Source organism: Toxorhynchites rutilus, chromosome 3 (genome assembly GCF_029784135.1).
Source record: "Toxorhynchites rutilus septentrionalis strain SRP chromosome 3, ASM2978413v1, whole genome shotgun sequence".
NCBI classification, from domain to species: Eukaryota; Metazoa; Arthropoda; class Insecta; order Diptera; family Culicidae; genus Toxorhynchites; species Toxorhynchites rutilus.
The window spans coordinates 191,028,521-191,055,039 of record NC_073746.1 but is presented as its reverse complement, the minus strand read 5'-3'; the positions used below and the strand labels follow the sequence as shown (position 1 = coordinate 191,055,039).

The following is a 26,519-nucleotide window of genomic DNA, read 5'->3' as shown; positions in this document are numbered from 1 at the left end:
AGGATCTGGGAGTTATTTTGAACACACAACTCTCATTTAAACAGCACATCTCGTTCATGGTTAACAAAGCGTCCAAAACTCTAGGGTTCATTTTCAGGATTGCCAAAAACTTCACGGACATCTACTGCCTTAAAGCCCTCTACTGCTCTCTAACTCGTTCCATTTTAGAGTATGGTTCAGCAGTTTGGGCTCCTCATTACAACAACGGTGTCGAAAGAGTGGACTCAGTTCAAAGACGGTTCGTGCGATATGCACTTCGTAGATTGCCATGGACAGACCCCTTCCGATTACCGAGCTACAAGAGTCGTTGTCAGCTGATCAACTTGGAATCTTTGTCGGTTCATAGAGACACAGCAAGAGCTTTGCTGATCGCTGATGCTTTGCAAGGACGCATAGACTGTCCCGTTCTCTTGGAAAAAAACAATATCAACGTTCGACCTCGAGCTCTCCGAAATAATTCGATGTTACGATTGCCTGTACTACGCACGAATTATAGCATGTTCGGTGGATTCAGTGGTTTGAAACGACTCTTTAACAGAGTAGCCAGGCTGTTCGACTTTAATCTATTCCGAATGCTTCTTCGTCGAAGATTCAGTTCTTTTTTAAATGATGAATTGCCATGTGACAATTGGTTTATGTTATGACTTTGTGACTACTTTTATGTAATGCAATATTCGTATTTAGAAGTAAGCTACATCATCAGTTGCACTTAAAGCCTTAAAATAAATAAATAAATAAATGAGTTGCATCTGATTCAATTCTGAATCAATGAATAAATGAATATTTGGGGGACTTAGAAAATGAGAGCGTTGCTTGTATTGTGATATGATTTGTATACCATTTCCAATAAACAAAATATCTGGGGAACTGGCAGATTATTTTTCAGCAACGATGATATCTTTCAGGAATCTTCTCGATGCTGGATGGCAACCAAACCAAAAGAATTCTGCTCGTGTATGTGTGTGTGTATGGCGGCTGCTCCGCTGTCTCAAGCAGAACCATTTTTCGATGCTGATACTTTCTTGGTCGCCTTCTCTTCTCCTCCTGATGGATCGTCTTTTCTGCGCTCCCTCACAGTTCGAAACAAACTGAATGCGTTTCAGGTCAGGTCAGGTTAGGTCAGCTAATGAATCACTCGATCCCTCGCCTCGCCTCGTCCAGCTCGTCCAGCAAAGATGTTGTCCAGTCGGTGTCCTCACGAAAAATGAATGTGTCGCAGGTTCGGTTCGTTTTTTGATTATAGAGACTTTAAACTTTTTCAGTTCATTCGTCTCTAGCCTTGAGAAAAGCCTTTGGAAAACATTACTCTACAACTGCACTACACCTCCACCCTCATTGTCTTGAGAAAGGCATTCGATCCCTCGGTGTTCAGCTCGCAACAATGTTGTCCAGTCGGTGTCCACACAAAGAATGAATGCGTTTCACTGACTGACTGATAATGAATTAGAGAGGTTTTAAACTTTTCAATTCAATCGCCTCTAAAATCAAAATGCGTTTCACCACCAGAATATCACTTAAGTATGCTTTTTGTCCGTGATTTAATCGGAGGAAGGTGTGGTTTACGATGGCAATTTAGAAGGCAAACTAGAGGCGAATGAACTCTCTGAGTTTGAAACTTTCAGCGACTGAGCAATAATCGATTGAAAATTATATGATTTTCGCGATGCGAAAAATTTTCCGTTGCGCGCATCCAATATTGGATACGAAAATATTCTACTAATGGGGAAGAATAATCTTCCGAAGCTTTTCTGCTAATTAGTTGCACTTGAAAAATCAAATGTACTGGGTTTTCCAACTTTAAATTCCGAAAGTAAATTTAAATAAAACACACTTAGAATTCGAATTTCGATGAAACTTTTGTTTCAAATTAAAGTTTGGTTTATGCCATTATGTGTGAAATACAACATCATTCAAATGTCCACCTAGGGCTTCCTCGCACACCTTGATCCGGAACAGGTAATTTTCGTTGCCTTTCAAATGTTCAAGAGTTTGCGGAAAGTTGGCATAGACACGGTCTTTCGCATAATCCCTAAAAAAAAAAGTCTAGCGGGTTCAAATCGCATGATCTGGACGGCCAATTGGCACCACCAAAACGCGAAATTATGCGTCCCTCAAATTTCGTTCGCAATATGGCCATGTTCGGTCGTGTTGTGTGGCACGTGGCGCCGTCCTGCTGAAACCACATGTCATCCGTATCCATATCTTCAATTTGTGGCAAAAAAAAATCGGTTAACATGCGGCCATAGCGCTCACCATATACAGTTACCGTCTCGCCGTCCTCATTTCCAAAGAAATACGGCCCGATGACTCCACCAGACCATAGTGCGCACCAAACAGTGACTTTTGGCGGATGCAATGGCCTCTCAACAATCACGTGTGGATTTTCTGAGCCCCATATACGGAAATTTTGGGTGTTCACATAGCCATCGAGCTCGAAATGTGCCTCATCGCTGAAGAAAATTTGATGCGAAAATTCAGCATTTTGCTGCTGTTGTTCGTTCACCCAATCGACGTATGCCTGACTCATTTCATGGTCACCACGCTCTAATTTTTGTACCAGTTGGACTTTATATGGATGTAGGTGCAAAATTCGCCACAATGATGTGTTTGACAAGCCCAATTGCTGAGCACGCCGTGGAATCGAAAATTCGGGTCATCCTCCACACTGGCAGCAACAGCAGCAATATTTTCGGCAGAACGCACATTACGATGATGCACAGGTTTCACAATATCCGCTACGGATCCAGTTTGTTCGAATTTACGCACTACATTAGCGATTGTGTGCTCTGTTGGCCGTCCATGACGACCAAAATTCGTCCGTAATGCTCGAAAAACATTTGCCGGTTTTTCATCATTTTTATAGTATAATTTAACAAATTAACACGTTGTGCGATGCTAAAACGATCCATATTTTAAATTGGCAGACATTCAACTAACGATATGACGCTTTGGTTGACAGCTATGTCAAACGGTTGTCAGCGCAGGGCTGTATACTTTCGGAAGCCCGAAATGGAAAACCCTGTATTTGATCGCAGTGTTATATGGTTAGAAAACATTAAAATAAACTCTTTCGCTTGGATGTTTTTTTCAATTCCCAGGGGACCTGGCAGATTATTTTTCAGCAACGATAACATCTTTCCGGAATCTTCTTGACGCTGGATGGCAACCAAACGTGAATTGGAGTAATGTGCGAGATTTTCCACAGCGGCGAGAAGTAGCCGGAAGTAAAAGACGAATTGAATAGCGTAATCAGGGAATCAATAAGTTCTTCCTTGATTTTTTGAGAAATTTTGCGGGGAGCCTATCTGGTCCTGCTGACTCACCCGGGTCCAGATCCGATAGACCTTGTTTCACTTCACGATGCGAGAGAATCAACAAGTCATCGGTCCTGTCGATTGAAGAGTTGACAATACTCGAGAGGTCGTCTTGATAAACGGTTTCCTGTCCACAAGTTGAAGATCGGTTACCGTAACTTATCACACCTATTTTGACGTAGGACTACGTCTTTCATTTCTATACCGGGGTGTAAAATCAAAGCTTCGAAACCGAAAGCGTTACGCCGGAGACCGAGATTTTGAGCGTTAATAGCTCCTAAACAACTGAACGAAACGGTATGATAAACACTTCATTCGAAAGATAAAATGTCTACGCGTTATATACTTGTTACTTTTTGATCCAAAAACTTGTTTCAATAGTCTTAAAATTGCTTTCAAAACAGGCTATTGAAATCACCAATCGGTATATAAGCGAGCGGCGCTCGGAAATCCACTCAGTTCTAATTGAACAGCGATTGGAGCATGTTGTCGCTGTTGCGGTGAAGCTCTTTATTTATCATGAAAGCGCGGATGAACGGTGTCACCAAGAGCCTGTTTGTGCACCCTATGCCAGAAGGGAATCTATCAGGAGGAGAGTGATGCCACAAACTGTTCCCTGGGAAGACATCGCTACACACACATACACGCGCGGCTATTAACAGGTGGTTATCGAGTTGGCATTAACCACTGGTGGGCTTCCAGTATCGAGGAAAATGTGGAAATATCTAATCGTTACTGAAAATAATCTGCCAGTTCCTCTGGGAATTTTCGAAATATATTCATGTGAAAGAGTTTAATTGAATGTTTTCTATCCATGTAACACTGTGACCAAATATGTTTCAATCAAGTGCTATTAACAGGTGGTTATCGAGTTGGTATTAACCACTGGTGGGCTTCCAGTATCGAGGAAAATGTGGAAATATCTAATCGTTACTGAAAATAATCTGCCAGTTCCTCTGGGAATTTTCAAAATATATTCATGTGAAAGAGTTTAATTGAATGTTTTCTATCCATGTAACACTGTGACCAGATATGTTTCAATCAAGTGCTATTAACAGGTGGTTATCGAGTTGGCATTAACCACTGGTGGGCTTCCAGTATCGAGGAAAATGTGGAAATATCTAATTGTTACTGAAAATAATCTGCCAGTTCCTTTGGGAATTTTCAAAATATATTCATGTGAAAGAGTTTAATTGAATGTTTTCTATCCATGTAACACTGTGACCAAATACATTTGGTTTTGTGGTTTTTCAATCAATCGCAATTAACAGGATAGCTTCAGATAATTATTCTTCCCCATCAGTAGGATATTTCCGTATCCAATATTGTATGCGCCCGCAATCGATTATTGCTCAGTCGCCGAAAGTTCCGAGCTCAGAGAGTTCATTCCCCTCTAGTTTGCCTTCCAAATTGCCATCGTAAACCACACCATCTCTCGATTCAATCACACACAAAAAGCATACTTAAGCGATATTCTGGTGGTGAGACACATTCATTTTTCGTGAGGACATCGACAAGACAACATCGTTGCCTAACGTGCTGGAGGAGGTGGACGGCGAAGGATCGACACATACACGCGCAGAACTCTTTCCGTTAGGATGCCATTCAGCATCGAGAAAGTTCCGGAAAGATCTAATCATTGCTGGAAAATAATCTGCCAGTTCCTTTGGGAATTTTCAAAATATATTCATGTGAAAGAGTTTAATTGAATGTTTTCTATCCATGTAACACTGTGACCAAATATATTTCAATCAAGTGCTATTAACAGGTAGTTATCGAGTTGGCATTAACCACTGGTGGGCTTCCAGTATCGAGGAAAATGTGGAAATATCTAATCGTTACTGAAAATAATCTGCCAGTTCCTTTGGGAATTTTCAAAATATATTCATGTGAAAGAGTTTAATTGAATGTTTTCTATCCATGTTACACTGTGACCAAATATGTTTCAATCAAGTGCTATTAACAGGTGGTTATCGAGTTGGCATTAACCACTGGTGGACTTCCAGTATCGAGGAAAATGTGAAAATAACTAATCGTTACTGAAAATAATCTGCCAGTTCCTGTGGGAATTTTCAAAATATATTCATGTGAAAGAGTTTAATTGAATGTTTTCTATCCATGTAACACTGTGACCAAATATGTTTCAATCAAGTGCTATTAACAGGTGGTTATCGAGTTGGCATTAACCACTGGTGGGCTTCCAGTATCAAGGAAAATGTGGAAATATCTAATCGTTACTGAAAATAATCTGCCAGTTCCTTTGGGAATTTTCAATATATATTCATGTGAAAGAGTTTAATTGAATGTTTTCTATCCATGTAACACTGTGACCAAATATGTTTCAATCAAGTGCTATTAACAGGTGGTTATCGAGTTGGTATTAACCACTGGTGGGCTTCCAGTATCGAGGAAAATGTGGAAATATCTAATCGTTACTGAAAATAATCTTCCAGTTCCTTTGGGAATTTTCAAAATATATTCATGTGAAAGAATTTAATTGAATGTTTTCTATCCATGTAACACTGTGACCAAATATGTTTCAATCAAGTGCTATTAACACGTGGTTATCGAGTTGGCATTAACCACTGGTGGGCTTCCAGTATCGAGGAAAATGTGGAAATATCTAATCGTTACTGAAAATAATCTGCCAGTTCCTTTGGGAATTTTCAAAATATATTCATGTAAAAGAGTTTATTAGAATGTTTTCTTTCCATGTAACACTGTGATCAAATACATTTGGTTTTGTGGTTTTTCAATCAATCGCAATTAACAGGATAGCTTCAGAAGATTATTCTTCCCCATCAGTAGGATATTTCCGTATCCAATATTGTATGCGCCCGCAATCGATTATTGCTCAGTCGCCGAAAGTTCCGAGCTCAGAGAGTTCATTCCCCTCTAGTTTGCCTTCCAAATTGCCATCGTATACCACTTCTTCTTCTTCTTCTTCTTCAGTGGCACTAACGTTCCTAGAGGAACTTCGCCGTCTCAACTTACTTGCGTCATTTTTTTTTATTTGTACTTAGTTGAGATTTCTATGCCAAATAACACGCCTTGAATGCATTCTGAGTGGCAAGCTCTAGAATACGCGTGATCACAGTGCAAGTCGGAGGAAATTTCTTTGACGAAAAATTCCCCCGACCAGAACGGGAATCGAACCCGAACACCCGGCATGTTAGTTATGACGCTAACCACTCGGCCAAGGGAGCACATCGTAAACCACACCTTCTCTCGATTCAATCACACACAAAAAGCATACTTAAGCGATATTCTGGTGGTGAGACACATTCATTTTTCGTGAGGACATCGACAAGACAACATCGTTGCCTAACGTGCTGGAGGAGGTGGACGGCGAAGGATCGGCACATACACGCGCAGAACTCTTTCCGTTAGGATGCCATTCAGCATCGAGAAAGTTCCGGAAAGATCTAATCATTGCTGGAAAATAATCTGCCAGTTCCTTTGGGAATTTTCATAATATATTCATGTGAAAGAGTTTAATTGAATGTTTTCTATCAATGTTACACTGTGACCAAATATGTTTCAATCAAGTGCTATTAACAGGTGGTTATCGAGTTGGCATTAACCACTGGTGGGCTTCCAGTATCGAGGAAAATGTGGAAATATCTAATCGTTACTGAAAATAATCTGCTAGTTCCTCTGGGAATTTTCAAAATATATTCATGTGAAAGAGTTTAATTGAATGTTTTCTATCCATGTAACACTGTGACCAAATATGTTTCAATCAAGTGCTATTAACAGGTGGTTATCGAGTTGGCATTAACCACTGGTGGGCTTCCAGTATCGAGGAAAATGTGGAAATATCTAATCGTTACTGAAAATAATCTGTTAATTCCTTTGGGAATTTTCAAAATATATTCATGTTAAAGAGTTTATTTGAATGTGTTGAATGTAACACGGTGATCAAATACATTTGGTTTTGTGGTTTTTCAATCAATCGCAATTAACAGGATAGGTTCTGAAGATTATTCTTCCCCATCAGTAGGATATTTCCGTATCCAATATTGGATGCATAAAACCTTGTGCCTCCAACGTAACGCTCTCGTTTTCGAAGTCGCCCAAATATCCATTCATTCAGAATGAATTCAGATTCAACTTCAAACAAATGATCTCTAAATCAACGATAGTCCTACGTCACCCTAGCGGTTATACCATAGATATAACCCACTTCCTGTTTTTTATTTGTACTTAGTTGAGATTTCTATGCCAAATAACACGCCTTGAATGCATTCTGAGTGGCAAGCTCTAGAATACGCGTGATCACAGTGCAAGTCGGAGGAAATTTCTTTGACGAAAAATTCCCCCGACCAGAACGGGAATCGAACCCGAACACCCGGCATGTTAGTTATGACGCTAACCACTCGGCCAAGGGAGCACATCGTAAACCACACCTTCTCTCGATTCAATCACACACAAAAAGCATACTTAAGCGATATTCTGGTGGTGAGACACATTCAATTTTCGTGAGGACATCGACAAGACAACATCGTTGCCTAACGTGCTGGAGGAGGTGGACGGCGAAGGATCGGCACATACACGCACAGAACTCTTTCCGTTAGGATGCCATTCAGCATCGAGAAAGTTCCGGAAAGATCTAATCATTGCTGGAAAATAATCTGCCAGTTCCTTTGGGAATTTTCAAAATATATTCATGTAAAAGAGTTTAATTGAATGTTTTCTATCAATGTTACACTGTGACCAAATATGTTTCAATCAAGTGCTATTAACAGGTGGTTATCGAGTTGGTATTAACCACTGGTGGGCTTCCAGTATCGAGGAAAATGTGGAAATATCTAATCGTTACTGAATATAATCTGCTAGTTCCTCTGGAAATTTTCAAAATATATTCATGTGAAAGAGTTTAATTGAATGTTTTCTATCCATGTAACACTGTGACCAAATATGTTTCAATCAAGTGCTATTAACAGGTGGTTATCGAGTTGGCATTAACCACTGGTGGGCTTCCAGTATCGAGGAAAATGTGGAAATATCTAATCGTTACTGAAAATAATCTGGCAGTTCCTTTGGGAATTTTCAAAATATATTCATATTAAAGAGTTTATTTGAATGTTTTCTTTCCATGTAACACGGTGATCAAATACATTTGGTTTTGTGGTTTTTCAATCAATCGCAATTAACAGGATAGGTTCTGAAGATTATTCTTCCCCATCAGTAGGATATTTCCGTATCCAATATTGGATGCATAAAACCTTGTGCCTCCAACGTAACGCTCTCGTTTTCGAAGTCGCCCAAATATCCATTCATTCAGAATGAATTCAGATTCAACTTCAAACAAATGATCTCTAAATCAACGATAGTCCTACGTCACCCTTGCGGTTATACCATAGATATAACCCACTTCCTGTTTTTTCGTCTGCTTTTCAGAAACTTCCAAAACAGATTTTGGTTTTTCCTTTATGCCATTTTGGATCCCAGTGATATACACTTGATACACTTCTCTGTGTAACACTTTGAACGATCGCAACGCTTCCCGGGGTTCGGTTCTTATGCATTTTTTCAGCGCTTTACGTTTGTCCTTGAGAACTCGAATAAGAGCCGATGAGAAGCATTCCGGGTACGGGGTTGTCGATCTTGAGTAATCCCTGTAAGAGAGGAAAACCTGTTGCATACAACTGTGTTGCATTCGAGTGAAAAACGTCGATTGAGTTAAGAAACTCAAATATTGATGTGGCGTGCTGTATGTGTTTCTTCTTCACGTTCAAAATCAGCTGACGATATGAAAATGTTGTTCCATGAAACACCCCTTAGTGCTTCGTTAACCAACGTCGCGTCCAATAAGTTGAGATTTAAGTGCCTCCTGGTATTCCCAACATCTATTTCGCGCATAGCATTTGTCATTTGCATAGCAAAGTGGTGAATTTCGTGCTTAGAAACCGGGTCCATCACAGCAACTTGACATGATTCAGTGTCAGTGTTGAACACCAAATCCAAATATTGTTTTGATTCGGTATATCACACACTTGCATCAGTCCCGACGACGAGTAACCATCAACAATGGCCAAAATAATGTGAAAGTTATGACCAGAACAAAAGAACAAAAACCACTCATTGACAAATTTAGAGAAGGTTCATAGAATTACTATAGAACTCGCTTTCGCGGATAAACCGCATCGCGGATAATCGGGATTCTACTGTACTTAGTTGAGATTTTATGTGCCAAATAACACGCTTTGAATGTATACCAAATGGTAAGCTAAGTGATGTGCTAGTCGGAATAAATTTTACTTGACGAAAGATCTTGCCACCCGAGCCCTCGACATGATAATGTGTTGCGTTCACCATTCAGCAACGGGAGCACAACATCTGGACATAGTTGTGGTACATATATTTCTCCACATTCATTGCTCCAGCAGTGAAGTCATGAGTCTAAAGGAACGGTACTCTCTGCTACCAACAGAAAAATTACTATGTACAACGATAAAGGATGAAAATGGCGGACCATCTGATCCAAGTGACCAACAGGTAATATTTTTTCTGACAAGATATTGGTTTTTATACTTTCCGATGACATTCTTGAATGACAAAATTCATGCAACTTCAAATTGGAATGGAACTGAAATCCATATCCCAATTCTGATCGTTGGTGTACGAAGTGGGCCGGTGAATTGTCTGTTATAATTTCCAAACAATTCCAAATTTTCCGATATATTATTGATGTGTACAGAAAATACTCTTTAATGCCGGCGTTATCCTTATAATTCAGAGTTCAAAGATCACAGTTTGACAACAAAACAAAACACTTGACAAGCATGAACGTACTTTCATTAATCCATTTCCATTTTCAATTTGATAAATTTCAGTTACTGTTCCTACTAATCCTGTAGCGGAAAGTGCAGGTGAGGAATCTGGAGAAGAAGACGACGAATGGAACTACTTCAAAACCAGCGATAATTCTAAATTGGAGACGAAATACACGGAACAACAAAATACACTTGAACGAATCGATCCAGTAGAAACATCGTTCCAGTTGGAGGTTGATGGACCAGTAGTAAGCACAACTCATACCGAAAGTTTTGGGAACGAATCAACTCTCGAACAGCCGATTCTCTGTAACTTATCAGAAACCAGCACAGAGGATAGCAAACATCAGCACATCACAGAACAGGAAGCAACACCGAATGTCGAAAAGCACGTATTCGATACGGCTTCAATAGAAGAGGTAAGAGTTTCTTGTGTTGTTTTTATGTTTCGAAATGTTGTGGCGGTTGGTTGGCTTATCAAATCCTAAACCTTGTTTTAGATTTCGTAAGAGTTTCGGGTTTCTTTCCGTGGTATTTCACAATTAATATTTTAATTACTGAACATACGCTTGATTTTATTTCGATTTGCAACTTTAATTATACAGTTCATGTACATTAGGGTGCCAATGAAAATGGTCATCCCTAATTTCAAAAAGTTACCCCATAAATAATGTTGATCACCTCGAAAAAACACACTATGCCAAATACAGTAAAACCTCGATTATCTGCGAATGCGAGTTCCCTAGTAATTCTATAAACCTTCCCTAAATTTGTCAGTGAGTGTTTGTTTTGGTCATGGCTTTCATATTTGATCAGTGATGTACACGACCTCACAAATGGATAATTCAATTATTTCTGTATTGATAAAACATAGTTTTCATGCTAAATAATTTTTTTCGTGTTTGTACCTCATTTTAGCTTTTTCTTGCGTTTCGTTTTCGGATTGGAAACGAAATTTTTATTTACACGTCTGTATTCTTCGGAATTCTGACTGACAGAACAGAAATCAGAAATCAGAACAGAAATAAGCCATCCGCGATTTGAAGCCACACGATTGGAAAACATGATTGCTGGACGAGCTGGACGATGAAGGATCGAGTGCCTTTCTCAAGGCAATGAGGGTGGAGGTGTAGTGCAGGAGTAGGGTAAAGTTTTCCAAAGGCCTTTCTCAAGGCTAGAGACGAATGAACTGACGAAATTTAAAGTCTCTATAATACAAAACCTGACCTGACCCCGATGCCGCACCACTTCTCGTTTGGTGATCGGAGCGACATAGTTGCCGCAGAGCGTCCAACGGGAGGGGATTGTTTTATTGTCGGGTGAAGGAGGAGTATGGAATAGTTTCTTTCCACAAGGGCCCTTCTCGGGGCTAGAGTCGGAAACCAAAAATAGAATAGAATGAAAACACAGATGCGAGTGAGCTAGCATAACACAACGAGCGGATCTCATTCATGGCTAATGCTGATTTCACACACATACACACACACACACAGCTCGATACAAGGAGGGGAAGCCCTCTGTATCGAGGTGTGCTACGAAAAGCAGCATACGAGATTTTTTTGTGCTAGTGCGGATATGGAAGGGTATCCAGAATTTTGGAATATCGATATGCACTGCATTTATTTAGATAAACGTATAATTCATGAAAGTATGCTTTCAAATTCCAGTAGGGTAACCTTACTGTTGCATGTTGTGGGCTTCGATCACATCTCAAGCGGAATATAGGTGCAAAAGGGTTCATAGTTTGTGATCGATATTTGAGTAGGAAAGAGAAAGTCTGATGCGAGTTGAACCAAATAAACGAGAAGTGCTGATAACTTTCGGCTTTACTCGACTCTTTCGAGTCTACTGAACCAATAAAAAATTAAATTGCTAAAAATATATTACAAAAATGTCGATGCATTCTAAAATAATGTTGGAAGTGATAAACAATTGGATTGAATAATATAATTCCGTAGTTCTACGTTGAAAACTGCGGTGGTGTCCTAGATACAACCCATTATAATTTTTTTGTCAAAAATCGTCACTGGGACGTTTTTTTTCGGAATACGAGACGAAACGTATGGTTTTGGGTATCAATAAAAATAGTTATCTCGCTTTTTCATTCGAACCTCATTTATTAGTGTTGCAGACGTTAAAATTGGAGTTTTTTTGAAAAACGAATAATCACCGAAAATCGGGGCATCAAATTTTTTTTCGAAAAACTCGATTCCCTTTGGTGATTTTTCGATTTTCAAAAAACTCTAACTTTGACCGCTTTGCGCCACTCTTCCTTAAGTCCGATTGAGCTGATATTGTGCATAGGGTGTTTTTTCGAGGTAATGAACGTTTTGTATATGGAATCTTTACAGTTAACAAATGAAACGGCCTAAAACTCATCGATTTCGCCACCTCTAAGAATATGGCCGTACGTAGTACCTTTTTTCAACAAAAATTCCTCCACCAATGCACCTGGAGGTCAACAAATCAAACAGAATCTCAGATCGACGGTCGGTATTTCTCGTACGTCTGCACCTATCGAGGTGCTATTAGCGATTTGGACCACTACCTAGTGATGGTTAAGATGCGCTCAAAACTCTCCGTTGTGAACAACATTCGGCACCGATGCCCGCGACGGTACAATCTTACGCGACTGAAACAAGTAGATGTCGCCGAAAACTACGTACATTCGCTTGAAGCTGCGCTGCCGGAAGAGGAACAAATTAACGAAGCTGCTCTTGAGAACTATTGGAGCACGATTAAAACAACCATAAACAGCGTAGCGGAGAACATCCTAGGTCACGTGGAACGAAGACGACGGTACGAGTGGTTCGATGATGAGTGTCAGCAAGTGTTACAAGAAAAGAACGCTATGCGGGAGCTAATACTGCGTCAAGCTACCCGTCAGAACGTGGAACGATATAGACAGAAGCGGGGACAGCAAACCCAACTCTTCCAGGAAAAGAAGCGCCGCCAAGAAGAGGAGTGTGGAGAACTCGAACAGCTGCACCGTTCTCATGAGACGCGAATGTTTTAACAGAAACTCAATGTATCCCATAAAGGTTTCGCGCCACGAGCAGAAATGTGTCGGAATAAGGTTGGGTTTAGACTAGGGATATATTCATGTGAAGAAATATGATGAGATTTATAGAAATCGCATCAACCGATTACACTAGCGTGAATTTCTATAATGAATATATTCATATCTTCGGTGAATTTATTCACCTGAAGTAGAACTGCATCCAACTTTAGTGATTTCTCACCAGTGAGAAATTCAACAGCGTTTACATATGTTGAATTTATTCAAGTTATATATACCTCGAATAAGTGTATCATATTTATTCTCACCCGCTTACACCTATTTTCACGTGAATAAATCCATCTATAGCTATAGATCTCCCTAATGTAAACCCGCCATAAGGATGGGAGTATACTGACGAACGAACGTGATGTGACCGAAAGGTGGAGGCAGCACTTCGATGAACACCTGAATGGCGTACAGGCAAAGGGCCTTGGTGCAGTAAATAATGAAGACCCCCAACGATAGGTGAAGTTAGGAATGCTATCAAAATATCGTCACTGACAAACATATTCGACGCTTCATCGAAGGTCGGTCTACTACTGACAAAATATTCACCTTGCGGCAGATCCTTCAGAAATGCCTTGAGTACAGAGTTCCTACGCACCATCTATTCATCGACTTTAAAGTCGCATACGATTCAATAACTCGAAAAGAGCTATGGAGAATCATGGACGAAAACGGCTTCCCCGTGAAGCTGACAAGACTGGTTAGGGCTACGATGGATGGAATACAGTGCTGTGTGCGAATATCGGGTGGATTATCTGATTCATTCGAGTCCCGCAGGGGGCTTCAACAAGGCGATGGTCTCTCTTGCCTACTGTTCAACATTGCGCTACAGGGTGTTATGAGACAAGCGGCGTTCAACTGGCGTGGTACGATTTTCAATAGATCCAGTGAATTCATCAGTTTCACCGATGACGTAGACATTGTCGGCAGAACATTTGAGACGGTAGTTGAACATTACGCCATTGGATTGATTACACCATTGGACATTGGATTACCGAATTGGACTGAAAATCAATGTGTCTAAAACCAAATACATGAACCGAGTTAGTTGGAGAGAAATTGTGAATCAGGGCATGTTGTAAAGACGTTAAGCCAAAATAAATAAATAAATTTTCTGAAATTTTAGGGTCGATTTTTTCCCATACATTCATTGGCACCCTAATGTACATGTAGTGTATTGTTAATATTTTCGAAACCGAAGAAACACTCGGCGGTAGCTTGCTCTGTTCGTTTGTAGTGGTATTTTTTGCTAGTGTTGTTTCGTAATCTTTTCATTTGTAGTGATGACAAGTTTCATGGTCGAAGCATATCACTAAGACTCATCACCATCAAGAAAGAAAATCAAGATTTCGAGTTTCATGAAATCATGCATCACAGATGAACAGAGCAAGCTAGGTTAAAGAACCAGACGGCATTGAACTCTGGCAATGAGGAGCACTTCCTCGCATATTGTGAAATTCTAGTAGTTGCAGTCCATTGTTTAGTGAATTGACCACAGTAGTGCAATTTTAGAACAGTTTAAAAAATACTCTAGTAGTAGTGCAGCTTAATACATGTAGTTTGATAACAATTTGCTAGATAGATTAATGAACATGATAATTTGTTGTATTTCTCATATGCATTTTTTTTTTCAATTGATCTTATGCATATTTACGCGTTGCTTATCAACTCATTTCTCATCTTATTTTTTACAGAAGCCAGAAGAAGCTGCTACGAATCCGACTTTAAGCTTCCCAGTGAATTCTGATGTAGCGGCTGTCGAAGAGAAATCAATCCTAGAATCCCACTCGACCTCAACCGATCAACCGGAACCTCACATATCTTTTGTCGAAGAGACTCAACTGCCTCCGAATAACACAATTTCTGAGGAAGAATTTGCGAAAGACACAATAGAACCATGCGAAAGTAATGAATTCATTCAGGAGCAAGTGCATGAACATATAGAAGAAGGAACGATTGAACAGGAGGAATCTATGCCAAAGCAGCTCACAGAACCTGAACAAATAACAATCGAAGAGAGCAACTCTGCGCAAGAGCAGGAAAACAATCAATCAAAGATACTAGATCACTTAAATGAGCTGGCTGAAGAGCGAATGGAAAAATTGAATGTTGATGTAGACTACTCAGAACTAGATCAAAAAGAGACTACTTCAGTGGTTGAAAAAGAGATTGATGAACCGATAGAAGCTGAACTGGCAGCAACGGATATCGATGAAATTCTAGAACACCATAACAATTTATGTTTTGAAATGGCTTCCAAGTTGAATCCTGAAGCAAAAGAATTTGTGCCTATTAGCTCGCCAGTTCGGTCTAGTCCCTCTAGTCCAGTGTCTAATATGCCGACATCGATACAAAATCCATTTTTAATGATTGGGGACGACAAGGTAGTTGCACAAAGTCCAAAGAAAGGCGTGAACGTAATGGATAACATTGATTTACCTGAAGAAAACGATTTCCAGCATGAAATGGACATTCGGCCGCACGAACTAGAGAAATCATCGGAATACGCTAGTGGAAATGTGAATGCTACTGCATATTCACACTCTCCAGCGAGTGAACCGTCTTATCAGGAATTGAATCTCAAGGAATCCATGCAGTGCGATGAAAAACTCGAAAATGAATATAACGATGAAAAACAAACGGCCGAAGAAAGTTCCTCTGAAATTTCTAATCACAATATGTTCAGTGGTACACCAAAAGAACTGAACTCTATGAATATGTCGTTCTACGAAGGCCGTGATGAGCTACTGCTGTCAAATAACTCTGATGAATTAAACAAGATACACATTCTACCAGATGAAGAGGATCTAGTGGATCAAGATCATAAAGAGATTGAGAATGTCCCGCAAGTAATCGAAGATGATTCAATCTGTCCCCTGATCCCAACAAATAACGGGGAAATGAAAATAGAAATTGCGCAAACTATTGACACTTCAGAACCCGACAACAGTAGGTGTATCGTGGATGAAGAATCGCCAAATTCGATTTTAACAGCTGCATCGCAAGTAATAGAACACGTTACGGCTTTGGTCGAACAAATGCCCAAAAATTTGAGCTTATCGAATGAACAAGTGAACGAAGAACCAGAACCGGAAAGCTCTGCTCCGAATTTGCTGGATGCAGTATGTCTCCCAGAAGCTTCAAGTATTCCATGTTATCAAAAAAATGAGGATCGTGATCACACTACTTCAGCAATTGATGCTAGCCAGGAGGTATTGATTAGCTTAGAATGCCGAAACAATGAGAATATCACCCATGATACAACGAATGAATTGATAAACGAAGCTCTGCAGAATAACGTTATTGAGACTGATGACATTAACTCATGTTCTGAACTACATGTACAGAATGCAAACTCTGCTAAAGCAGATGCTGAAAGCGATGAACTGACATCAACATTAATAGAATCATTACAGCAAGAAGTTGTGGCAGAAAATGAATTTATCACAGATGAAAGCGTTTTAAATGTACCATCTCCCACTAAAATTTCATGTGAACAGCAAGATCTTGTGTCTGCAGTTGAAACACTTTTGGTAGAGCAAGTATCAAATGAACAGGCAGATTTGTTGACATTACCTGTAACTACTGATACAAATAATTCTGCTAAAATTGAGACAACCACCATTCCTTCCATCGAGGAACAATTGCCTAAACAATTGGATTCAATCGTAATTGGAAGTTCGGTTCCTGCTAAGAAATCCTCAGCGAGTACTATTAAATCATCAAGTGTTCTAAAATCAACAACAACGAAAACTGCAAAAGCACCAAGTGTTGCCGAGAAAAAGACACTTAGTTCCAGCAAGCCGTTGGTTAAGAGTAACGCGAGAGCAACGCCATCAACAAAAACAGAACCAACAACAACAGTAAGAAAAACGACTACAGTCAGCAGCACCCTCACGTCTACAAACACCAGCAAAACTATCGCTGGAAAATTATTGTCCTCAACAACAACAGCTCGCTCTGGTGTAACAAGTAGTGCGACCAGCAAAATTGAAAAGAAAAAGCCAGCAGCAAGTACCGTCAATGGAGAATTGAAGATAACATCGGTTACCAAGAAACCATTAACTTCATCATTGACAGCCAAATCGTCAGCAACGAAGAGCACTACCAGCACAGCCAGTAATAGCACAATAAAAACACCAGCAACTGCTACTGCTAAACCCGCAAGTTTATCAAAACCAACAACGACTGCAACCAAGTAAGCTTTTTTTTTCTTTTTTTTTAAGTAATCATCACCTTCTGAACGAAAAGTTGTACTTTTTTAAAGTTGTGCGTGTTTTCCGTTATCACATCCACGTTTTTTACAGAGCGCACGCTCATGAGTCCAATCGCAGAACTGTTCATTGATTGATCTTCTAATCTACCCTTTTAAAATTATTTTTTACTATAAAATTTCAGTACTTCTACCAAAACTCGACATTATAATATCAGATTATTTTCAGACGCAATTTTCGTGCAAGATTTTTCATCCACTTGCAAATAACATGTTTCTCCTTTACAATCTTTGATACCGAAAATATGATCGAATAAAGACAGCCCTAAATCGGAAAATTCCTTTCTAGAGTTTTGCTCATCAACACATTCGGCGATCCATTTTTATGTATATAGATAGAAAAGGATATAGGAGTGCGTTTTATCACATTAACCCTTCCGCTACGAGCGTCGTCGGTTAAAATCAATTTCCACTTTCGAACGAAGATCAATTTCCCTACCGCAAGCATCAAATGGATTAACAACGCTTGTCACTATGTAATTGTAGAACAAATGCGAATTGAATTCTCCAAATGTTCCCATTTTCTTTCAGAGTTTTCCAATTGTCATGTTTGGTTGAAATCTGTGTATTATTTTTACGGAACACCCTCTCCATTCAGGAATGTTTCCATAGAAACATTCCTCGTACCAAAAACCTCCACATGCCAAATTTGGTTCCATTTGCTTGATTAGTTTTCGAGTTATACAGAAATTTGTGTTTAATTCGTATGGCAGCCCCTCTTTAGCCCCCTCTCTAAAGTGAAGTGTCAATTTACCATAGAAACCCCCCTGAAGCCCTTCACAATCCAAATTTGGCTCGTTTTGCTTGGCTCTCGAGTTTACTGAAATTTGTGTTTCATTCGTAAGCTAGACTCCCCTCAGAGAGGTATTGAACCACCATAGAAAAGTTTATCGATCCCTAAAACCTTAATATACCAAGTTTGATTCCATTTACTTGATTAGTTCTTGAGTTATGCAGAAATGTATGCTTCACTTGTATGGCAGAGCATAACACACAAACCCCCCCCCCCCACCCTTTTGTAGAGGGAGGAGGAGTGTCTATTCACCATAGAAACATATCGTGCCCCCTAAAACATCCACATGCCATATTTGGCTCTATTTTCTTGATTAGTTCTTGAGTTATACAGAAATTTATGCTTCATTTGTTTGGCAGACTAGCGGCCCAATTCTATGTTTTAATAAGTTTACCGCAAAGTCATTGGAATAGCTTTGCTGTTGCACTCAGACTCTCGCAACAACGCAGACGCACACACTCTCTCACACAAAAAACGCATCGCAGCTGCTCACTGCTCACTCTCTCACTATGTTTGTGTTTACGTCAAGAATACGAACATTTACGACCGTTTACGACTGTTCACGACGACCGCGCTTTATTTTTTAGCGATTTTATTTATAGTAAGACTATGGTGTTAACCACAATAGAATGGCGGTCAATGTCGATTGGTTCAGTAGTTTCCGAGTCCATAAGAACCAGACAGACAGACAGAAATCCATTTATATATCTGTATAGATTTTATCCTCCGACTTTCTAGAGGGAAATGTGAGTGAAATAATATCATATACAACATCGGGTCTCACTCGTAGTGCACTTGCATACCATAGCAGGGATGCCAGGTTTTTTTTTTCAAATGTCTTCACCATCATATCGGAGGAAACTAAAATTGATAACTTACTTTTGAATAAACTTTGATAGCTTGTTTAAGGTTTATTCTAATTGGCATTGTTATATAGGGCATTTCATTAAACATACCTTGAGGTTTTGAAGTGTACCAAGAATATATTGCACAACTGCGAACTAAACTTTATGGAATTAGAAATGATTATTGGCTTGATAACCCGTTGATTGAGCGAATATAGCCCCAGTTCTTCCACAAAAACAAAACTGTGATAACTCAATTTGTTTATTTTTGCTCTGAAGTTTTGGTTGTAACTCAAACCATATCCATAAAACGTATTATTGAGACGGTATGTAACCGGAAAACCTTAGATTTGTGAAGTAGACATTTGAAAGCGAGCCAATGCCCGCTTCTTTCGACGATATTTTTGACCAATAGTTAGAAGTTCATGGAAATAAGTGTACTCCTCAGTGTGACAGAGTGCGGATCGGCACGCTTCAGTTCTTCATAGGTTTTCTTACATCGAGCTTCCAAGAGGGAAAAGCGTATGGTTTCTCTTTGCTGAGTGAGGACTTTAATCTCAGTTTAGGCATGAAACTCGCGCGCGGGTGTATGCTTGCAGTGAAAATGTCATCACTGACTGTCGTTAGTTCAATTTCCTGTTTTTGGAAAGGAAGTTGACCGACCCTTTTTTTAAGAAGTGAGGAAACCTCTACCAACCTTATCCGGGAAGGGTTAACCGAATAGAAATGGGTGGGCTTGATTTTAGTGGGTCTCTTACCCACTAAAACCAAGCCTTCTACTCGTGGTCTCATTCCCTCCGGGACCACATCTAGGCGACTACTTCGGGGGCGGATGTGCTCATGTTGTTACCTGTTGTGTTAATAATTTAGGGTTTCCCCTCTTTCTCCCTGCTCATGCACACACGCACACACATTCACCCAGCGCTCACCTGTGTCATCTGCCGACCAAATCGCGTCTGCTGTCCTGGGAGAGCCCGTCGCTCGATCCCGGCGTGCTGGGGAGAGCTCGTCGCTCGATCCCGGTGTCCTGGGGAGAGCTCGTCGCTCGATCCCGGTGTTCTGGGGTGAGCTCTTCGCTCGATCCCGGTGTTCTGGGGAGAGCTCTTCGCTCGATCCCGGTGTCCTGGGGAGAGCTCATCGCTCGATCCCGGTGTCCTGGGGAGAGCTCGTCGCTCGATCCCGGTGTTCTGGGGAGAGCTCTTCGCTCGATCCCGGTGTCCTGGGGAGAGCTCGTCGCTCGATCCCGGTGTCCTGGGGAGAGCTCGTCGCTCGATCCCGGTGTTCTGGGAATAGCTTTTCCGGTCCCCGGAATTAACTTTATTGCCCTCTGGGCCCAGCACAATGCCCTTAGGCTTACTATTGGCCACCACTTGGCCCGCCTCGCGCCACGAGGCAAAAATCACAAAATTCACTTCACACGCGACTAGCCGTCTGTCCGGCACCAAATTTACTCCTCGAATGTCTTCGCTCTTTTCTCCGCTTGACAGTTGTTTTTTTTCTCTTTTCTCCGAGCGGTTGGCAGTTTCGCCGTTGACATGGACGTGAAGCGCCGCGTTGCGTGTGCTGTCAGTCGAGCCTTCTCATAGAGACCCTTATTTAAGCGACGCCCAAACGTTACACAACCCCACCGTGAAGGGAAAAAAAAAATTATGAATCGGAGAAATTCGATTCATAATTTTTTTTTTTTTTTTTTTTTATTAATTTAAAGCAATTTTATCATCTGTCGTCGACCAGAGACTTAGCGTTTGTATCAATGATCTTTCTACAAATCCTCTCAAATTTCGAAACTTAAATCGCCACAAATCCAATCATTATTATTTATTTTACCACAAATCAATCAAATCCATTAAATTTTCAAAACGCCACAAATCAAAAAGGAATTATTTTATACGCCATCGTGTCATGGCAAAGAAGTCTCTGGCCAACGGAGGATTTTCTTGCTTAGAGTGAGTGCAATATTTAACTGTGTTTTTAGAATGTCAGTGTAGTGTTTCGGGTTTGAGGGCATTTGCTCCCTCTGATCGGCAAGAGCCCAGAAAGGAGTTTTACCGCGCCCCAATTCGCGTTACTTTAGGATGTGTTTTTCTTGGCGACCCCCTAATGCACTTATCACTGATCTGATGTTTTTAATGTGTTTTGTAAATATTATAGAAACTTAAAAAGGACATGGCTTAGTTTTGCGTATTCAATTGCGTATTGGGATAGCTTATCATATAAAAATGAGCAGTTCGTTTTTAGCGAGGTTTGACAGTTCGTTGTCAGCGAGTGGACAGTTCGTTGTCAGCGGATGGACAGTTCGTTGTCAGCGAGTGGACAGTTCGTTGTCAGCGAGTTCGACAGTTCGTTGTCAGCGAGTGGACAGTTCGTTGTCAGCGAGTTCGACAGTTCGTTGTCAGCGGATGGACAGTTCGTTGTCAGCGGATGGACAGTTCGTTGTCAGTGAGTGGACAGTTCGTTGTCGGCGAGTGGACAGTTCGTTGTCAGCGGGTGGACAGTTCGTTGTCAGCGAGTTCGACAGTTCGTTGTCAGCGGGTGGACAGTTCGTTGTCAGCGAATGGACAGTTCATTGTCAGCGAGTGGACAGTTCGTTGTCAGCGAGATCGACAGTTCGTTGTCAGCGGGTGGACAGTTCGTTGTCAGCGAATGGACAGTTCGTTGTCAGCGAGTGGACAGTTCGTTGTCAGCGAGATCGACAGTTCGTTGTCAGCGAGTGGACAGTTCGTTGTCAGCGGATGGACAGTTCGTTGTCAGCGAGTGGACAGTTCGTTGTCAGCGAGTTGATTCAGCAGAGGGCAGCTTTGCGAGCTGTAAGCGCAGGTTCCCTTCGACCCGTTCCCAGTTCAACAGAGTGCAATTTCTCCCGATTTGCGAACGGCTAGCGTGGTTTTCCTGCAGTTTTTCTCGATATGCGAACGGCGAGCGCATGGTTTCCCTGCGACCCGTTTCCAGTTCAACAGGGTGCAATTTCTCACGCTTTGCGAACGGCAAGCGCAAAGTTTTCCTGCGACCCGTTTCCAGTTCAACAGGGTGCAATTTCTCACGCTTTGCGAACGGCAAGCGCAAAGTTTCCCTGCGACCCGTTTCCAGTTCAACAGGGTGCAATTTCTCCCGATTTGCGAACGGCAAGCGCAAAGTTTCCCTGCGACTCATTGTCATTTTAGCAGGGCACAATTTCTCCCGACTCGCGAATGCCAGCCAACCTAGACGTTGAAACGCAGTTTAGGGTTTCCAGGAGCAACACTGATGCCGTAATCTTGATCGATCCACAGGTGGTGTGATGAGCCTTGTCCACTCATTAACATTTACGATGTTACTTTGAGAAATGCAGATCTCAACGGTTGCGGGTCTCTGAACGTACTGCAATATGCGAGCGAAGTCGTGGTTCTGGTCTCCGTTCACTCCGGAGTTTGTTAGGAAATGACGCTGCAACTGAGACTGCTTGCGAAGTGGCCGTTGTCTTTCGTATTATTTTCCTTGAGCTCCACATTTCTCTGGTCATGATAATATACGTCGTGAGGCTTCAGCGATGTCGGATGGTTGAAGGTTGAATGCGTTGCTAACGAGGTTTAATTGTGCTGCTGGGGTTTATTCCCATCTCGTCTTGGCGGGGAGGTAGATTTAAATTGTTGTTGCTTACCACACCTTGACGAAATGCTGTTTTTGTGAGCACGGAGCTCTTGGTTGACAGGCTTTTACCTGTCGACATAGCTTAATAAAGTTTCAGTCGGCCTTAATGTCCTTTGCATGATATCGTCCTTTCTTGCCACTGACGACGTCTTCTAGGATGTATAGGTTTGTGCCGACTACCTCTCTTACCGTAGCTGGAATGAATTTTGGGTCTAGCTTGTAGTTGAACTGGTTCGTCTTTGAAGATAGTTTGAAAGAACGCCGCCATACCAAATCGCCTACCTTGAATGATACTATTCGTGTGCGGAGATTATATCTTTGCCTAGACTTCTCGTGGTTGTTTTTTATGCGGTTCAATACGAACTCCTGGATCCGCCGAATGGTTGATAGGCGCAAATCTTGGGCTACCTTTGGGTCGTCTGAAGTGTTTAGATGTTGTTGCACGTACAAGTCGGTGTGAAGCAGCAGATCTTTGCCGAAATTCGCAAAGTGCGGACTGACTCCCGTCACTTCATGCTTTGCGCTGTTTATCGCGGCAGTGATGGCTGCCAGGTTCTCGTCCCAGTCTCGGTGATCCCCGTTTAACAGCGAACGAACGCACGTTATAAGGACTCTGTTCACTCGTTCGGCGTTGTTTACCATCGGACAGTAATACGCGGTTTTCATGTGCGTGATGTTGTGGCGACTGAGCATTGCGCGTAGAGCCAAGGACTCAAACTGCTTGCCATTGTCCGAGAGCAGTATGCGTGGACGGGAAAATTTCAAGAAAACCTCCTCCAGAAAGTCGACCATCTTGCCTGAGTCAGCGCTGCGCATTGGATGTGCGATTACGTACTTGGTGATCCAGTCTACTACCACTAACAGGACAGTATTTCCCATTTTAGAACGTGTGAACGGACCCACAAAATCGACGGAGATGAGTTCCCATGGTATTTTCGCCGGTTTCAGCCGGCATCATTCGCATGTTTGGAGCCTTGCATGCTTTGCAGATGTTGCAGCTTCTCACGTACTGCTCAATCTCTTCCTTCATTTTTGGCCAGTAGAAGTGGTTTTGTATTTTCTGCCATGTTTTGTGGAGACCCAGGTGGGCCGCGGACGGTGAATCGTGGAATTGGCGAATTATACTAATGCGCTCTTCTTGTGGAACCACTTTTTTCCATTTGTGGGTCGTGACACCCGTTTCATCTCTGCAGAGGCAATTCTTATAAAGCTGATTGTTGGCTACTCGGAAATCCGGGAAGTCGTTGCTTCTTTTATCGACCTGTTCAATCAAACGTAGGTACCAGGCATCTTTGACGTCAGCTGGAGAGACTACAATTGATGAAACGATTCTGGATAATGCATCTGGCACTACATTGCAGCTTCCTTTGCGGTATTTGATTTCGAAGTCAAAAGCGTTTAATCTGAGTAGCCAGCGGCTCATTAAAGCTGTTGGATTTTTCATTGAGCGCAGATAGCTCAGTGCTGCGTGGTCGCAATACACTGTGAATTTGGCACCTTCAATGTATCCTCGAAATTTTTCGATCGCGCGAATGACTGCCAGACATTCTCGCTCGGTAACTGAATATTTCCTTTCCGACGATGATAGTTTCTGCGAGAAATAGCAAATCGGGTGCTCCTCTCCCTGTGTTTCTTGGGTCAAAACAGCTCCGATTGCGACATCACTTGCGTCACATGAGATGGCAAACGGTTTTTTATAGTCTGGCGTTGCGAGCACTGGAGCTTTAACTAATGCTTCTTTGAGCTTCCAGAAGGCTTCTTCTGCTTGCGGCGTCCAATGAAACCTGGCTTTGGTCCTCGTTAGTTCGGTAATTGGCGCTGTTATTTGTGAGAAGTTCGAAATAAACCGCCGGTACCAGTTGCAGAGTCCTAGAAATCTCTGCACTTCCTTTCTGCTTGTTGGAACGGTAATTCTGGTGATGGCTTCTACTTTTTCTTCGTCGACTTGCCAACCGTTTTCGTTCAACACGTATCCCAGGTACTTAATTTCCTTCCGACAGAACATTGACTTTTCCGGAGATATAGTTAGGTTGGCTCTGCGTAGTCTGCTGGCTACCTCTTTTAGTAGAAGGAGATGTTCTTCGAATGTACCGCTGCAGATGACTATGTCGTCTAAATAGTGGAACACATGCGGATCCATGTCAGCGAAAAGGTGTGTCATGACCCGAGCGAGCGCTTGACTGGCCGTGCAAAGACCGAAAGGTACTACCTTAAACTGGAAATGGCCTCTTGAGGGTACTGTGAACGCGGTGAGTGGCCTTGAATTGGCATGTAACGGTAGTTGCCAGAATGCGTCTTTCAGGTCTATCGAAGATATGTAAGTGCAACCTCCAAGGTGATTAATTATGGATGACATTTGCGGTATTGGGTAACCCTCATTTACCATTATCGAGTTCAAATGGCGAGCATCTAAGCATACTCGATATTTTCCGGTTTTCTTCTTGACAGCCACCAAGGGGTTGTTCCATGGGGAAAATCTGGCTTCTTCTATGACGTCGAGTTTCAACATTCTGTCGATTTCCTGATTCACTTCTTGTAAGACGTATGGCGACATAGGGTAATGACGCTGTTTTCGTGGCTTTGCTTCTCCAACGTCAATATGATGCTCATAAAGAGGTGTCCTTCCCAGGTTTCCTTCTTCAGCTTTCGGAAATCCCGCAATTGCTTGAAGCAATGCCTGTTTTTGCTTCGTTGAGAGCTGTTTCCAAATTTCTTCGTCTGCCGTATGCTCCTTCGCGTCGAACGTTACGTTGTGACATACCGCTTTCACGCCGAATTTTTCCCAGAAGTCCATCCCTAGGATTATACAGTCGGGAATTGTTGGTACGAGGAGAACTCGTACTGTATTGCTGCGCTTGTTATAGACAATTGGAATGTTAGCAAAGTTGTCGATTCTATGTGGCGTTCCATCTGCTGTTTTGATTCCCGCTTTTATAGGTTCTATTTGCAGACCCAGTTGATCTACCAAATGCACATTTCTTCCTCCTATCAACGAGCAGTTAGCTCCGCTGTCCAACAGCGCTCTAAATCTTTTCCCCATGATACTGATCACTGCGTGTGGACGGTTGTCAATCCCGGAACTGATTATTATTTCGCTTAGTTGCTTAAACTGCTGGTACCTTAGGAGGCTACTTGTTCGCGGAGATTCGATCCTCCTCAATGATTCTCCGCTGGAGCGTTTCCCGCACTCGAACGGCATGTAAAGCAACTGCGGAGAGAATAACCCCTTCTTCCGCACCGATAGCAGAAAAGGATTGCTTGCGGTTTCGAGCAGTCCATGAAACGATGTCCTGCCTCGTCGCAGTTCCAGCAAATAATATTTGTCTGTAGTTGTGGTGGAACGTTTTCTCTTCGATCTAACTGAAATCGTGGTTGTTGTGTCCCGTTACTTCGCCATTGTAGCTGCTGCGACTGCTGTTGAGACTGACACCGTTGCTGCTGCGATTGCTCTTGTGGCTGCCACCGTTGCTGCTGCGATTGCTGTTGTTGCTGCTGAGGCTGCCACTGTTGCTGCTGCTGTCTTATTTGATACGGATGTTGTTCGGCAGTGTGGACTCTCGACGGCTGTTCTGCTGTTGTCCATCTTGTTGATGGTGTGTCTCTCTTTTCCATGCGCAATTTGATCTCGTTGACTTGGCTTATCAGGTCTACTAGTTGGTTCTGCCAATGCTCTTGGTTATCTGTTGATTGAGCTACGCATTCCTGTGCGTTTGATTCAGAAATGCTTGATTCGACTTGTTCACTTGAGTCAATAGCGTGGATCCTACCGTAACGTTGTGGCTGTTGTGGCGAAAATGGGATTTTTTGTGGAGTAGATGGTG

At 41.8% G+C, this 26,519-nt stretch overlaps 2 protein-coding genes across 2 annotated transcripts in view; one reads left to right on the top strand and one right to left on the bottom strand.

The window, feature by feature from the left end:
- LOC129779259 (mucin-4-like) overlaps positions 1-26,519 on the top strand; it is a 120,076-nt gene that overhangs the window by 71,950 nt on the left and 21,607 nt on the right. Inside the window, exons 9-10 of the mRNA XM_055786646.1 lie at positions 10,154-10,512; positions 14,855-17,358. Of these exons, the coding sequence (XP_055642621.1) occupies positions 10,154-10,512; positions 14,855-17,358 (2,863 nt within the window). The remainder of the gene's footprint in view (positions 1-10,153; positions 10,513-14,854; positions 17,359-26,519) is intronic.
- The window catches only part of LOC129779260 (uncharacterized), an 81,351-nt gene that overhangs the window by 42,806 nt on the left and 12,026 nt on the right, over positions 1-26,519 (bottom strand). The gene's annotated exons all lie outside the window — the stretch shown is intronic.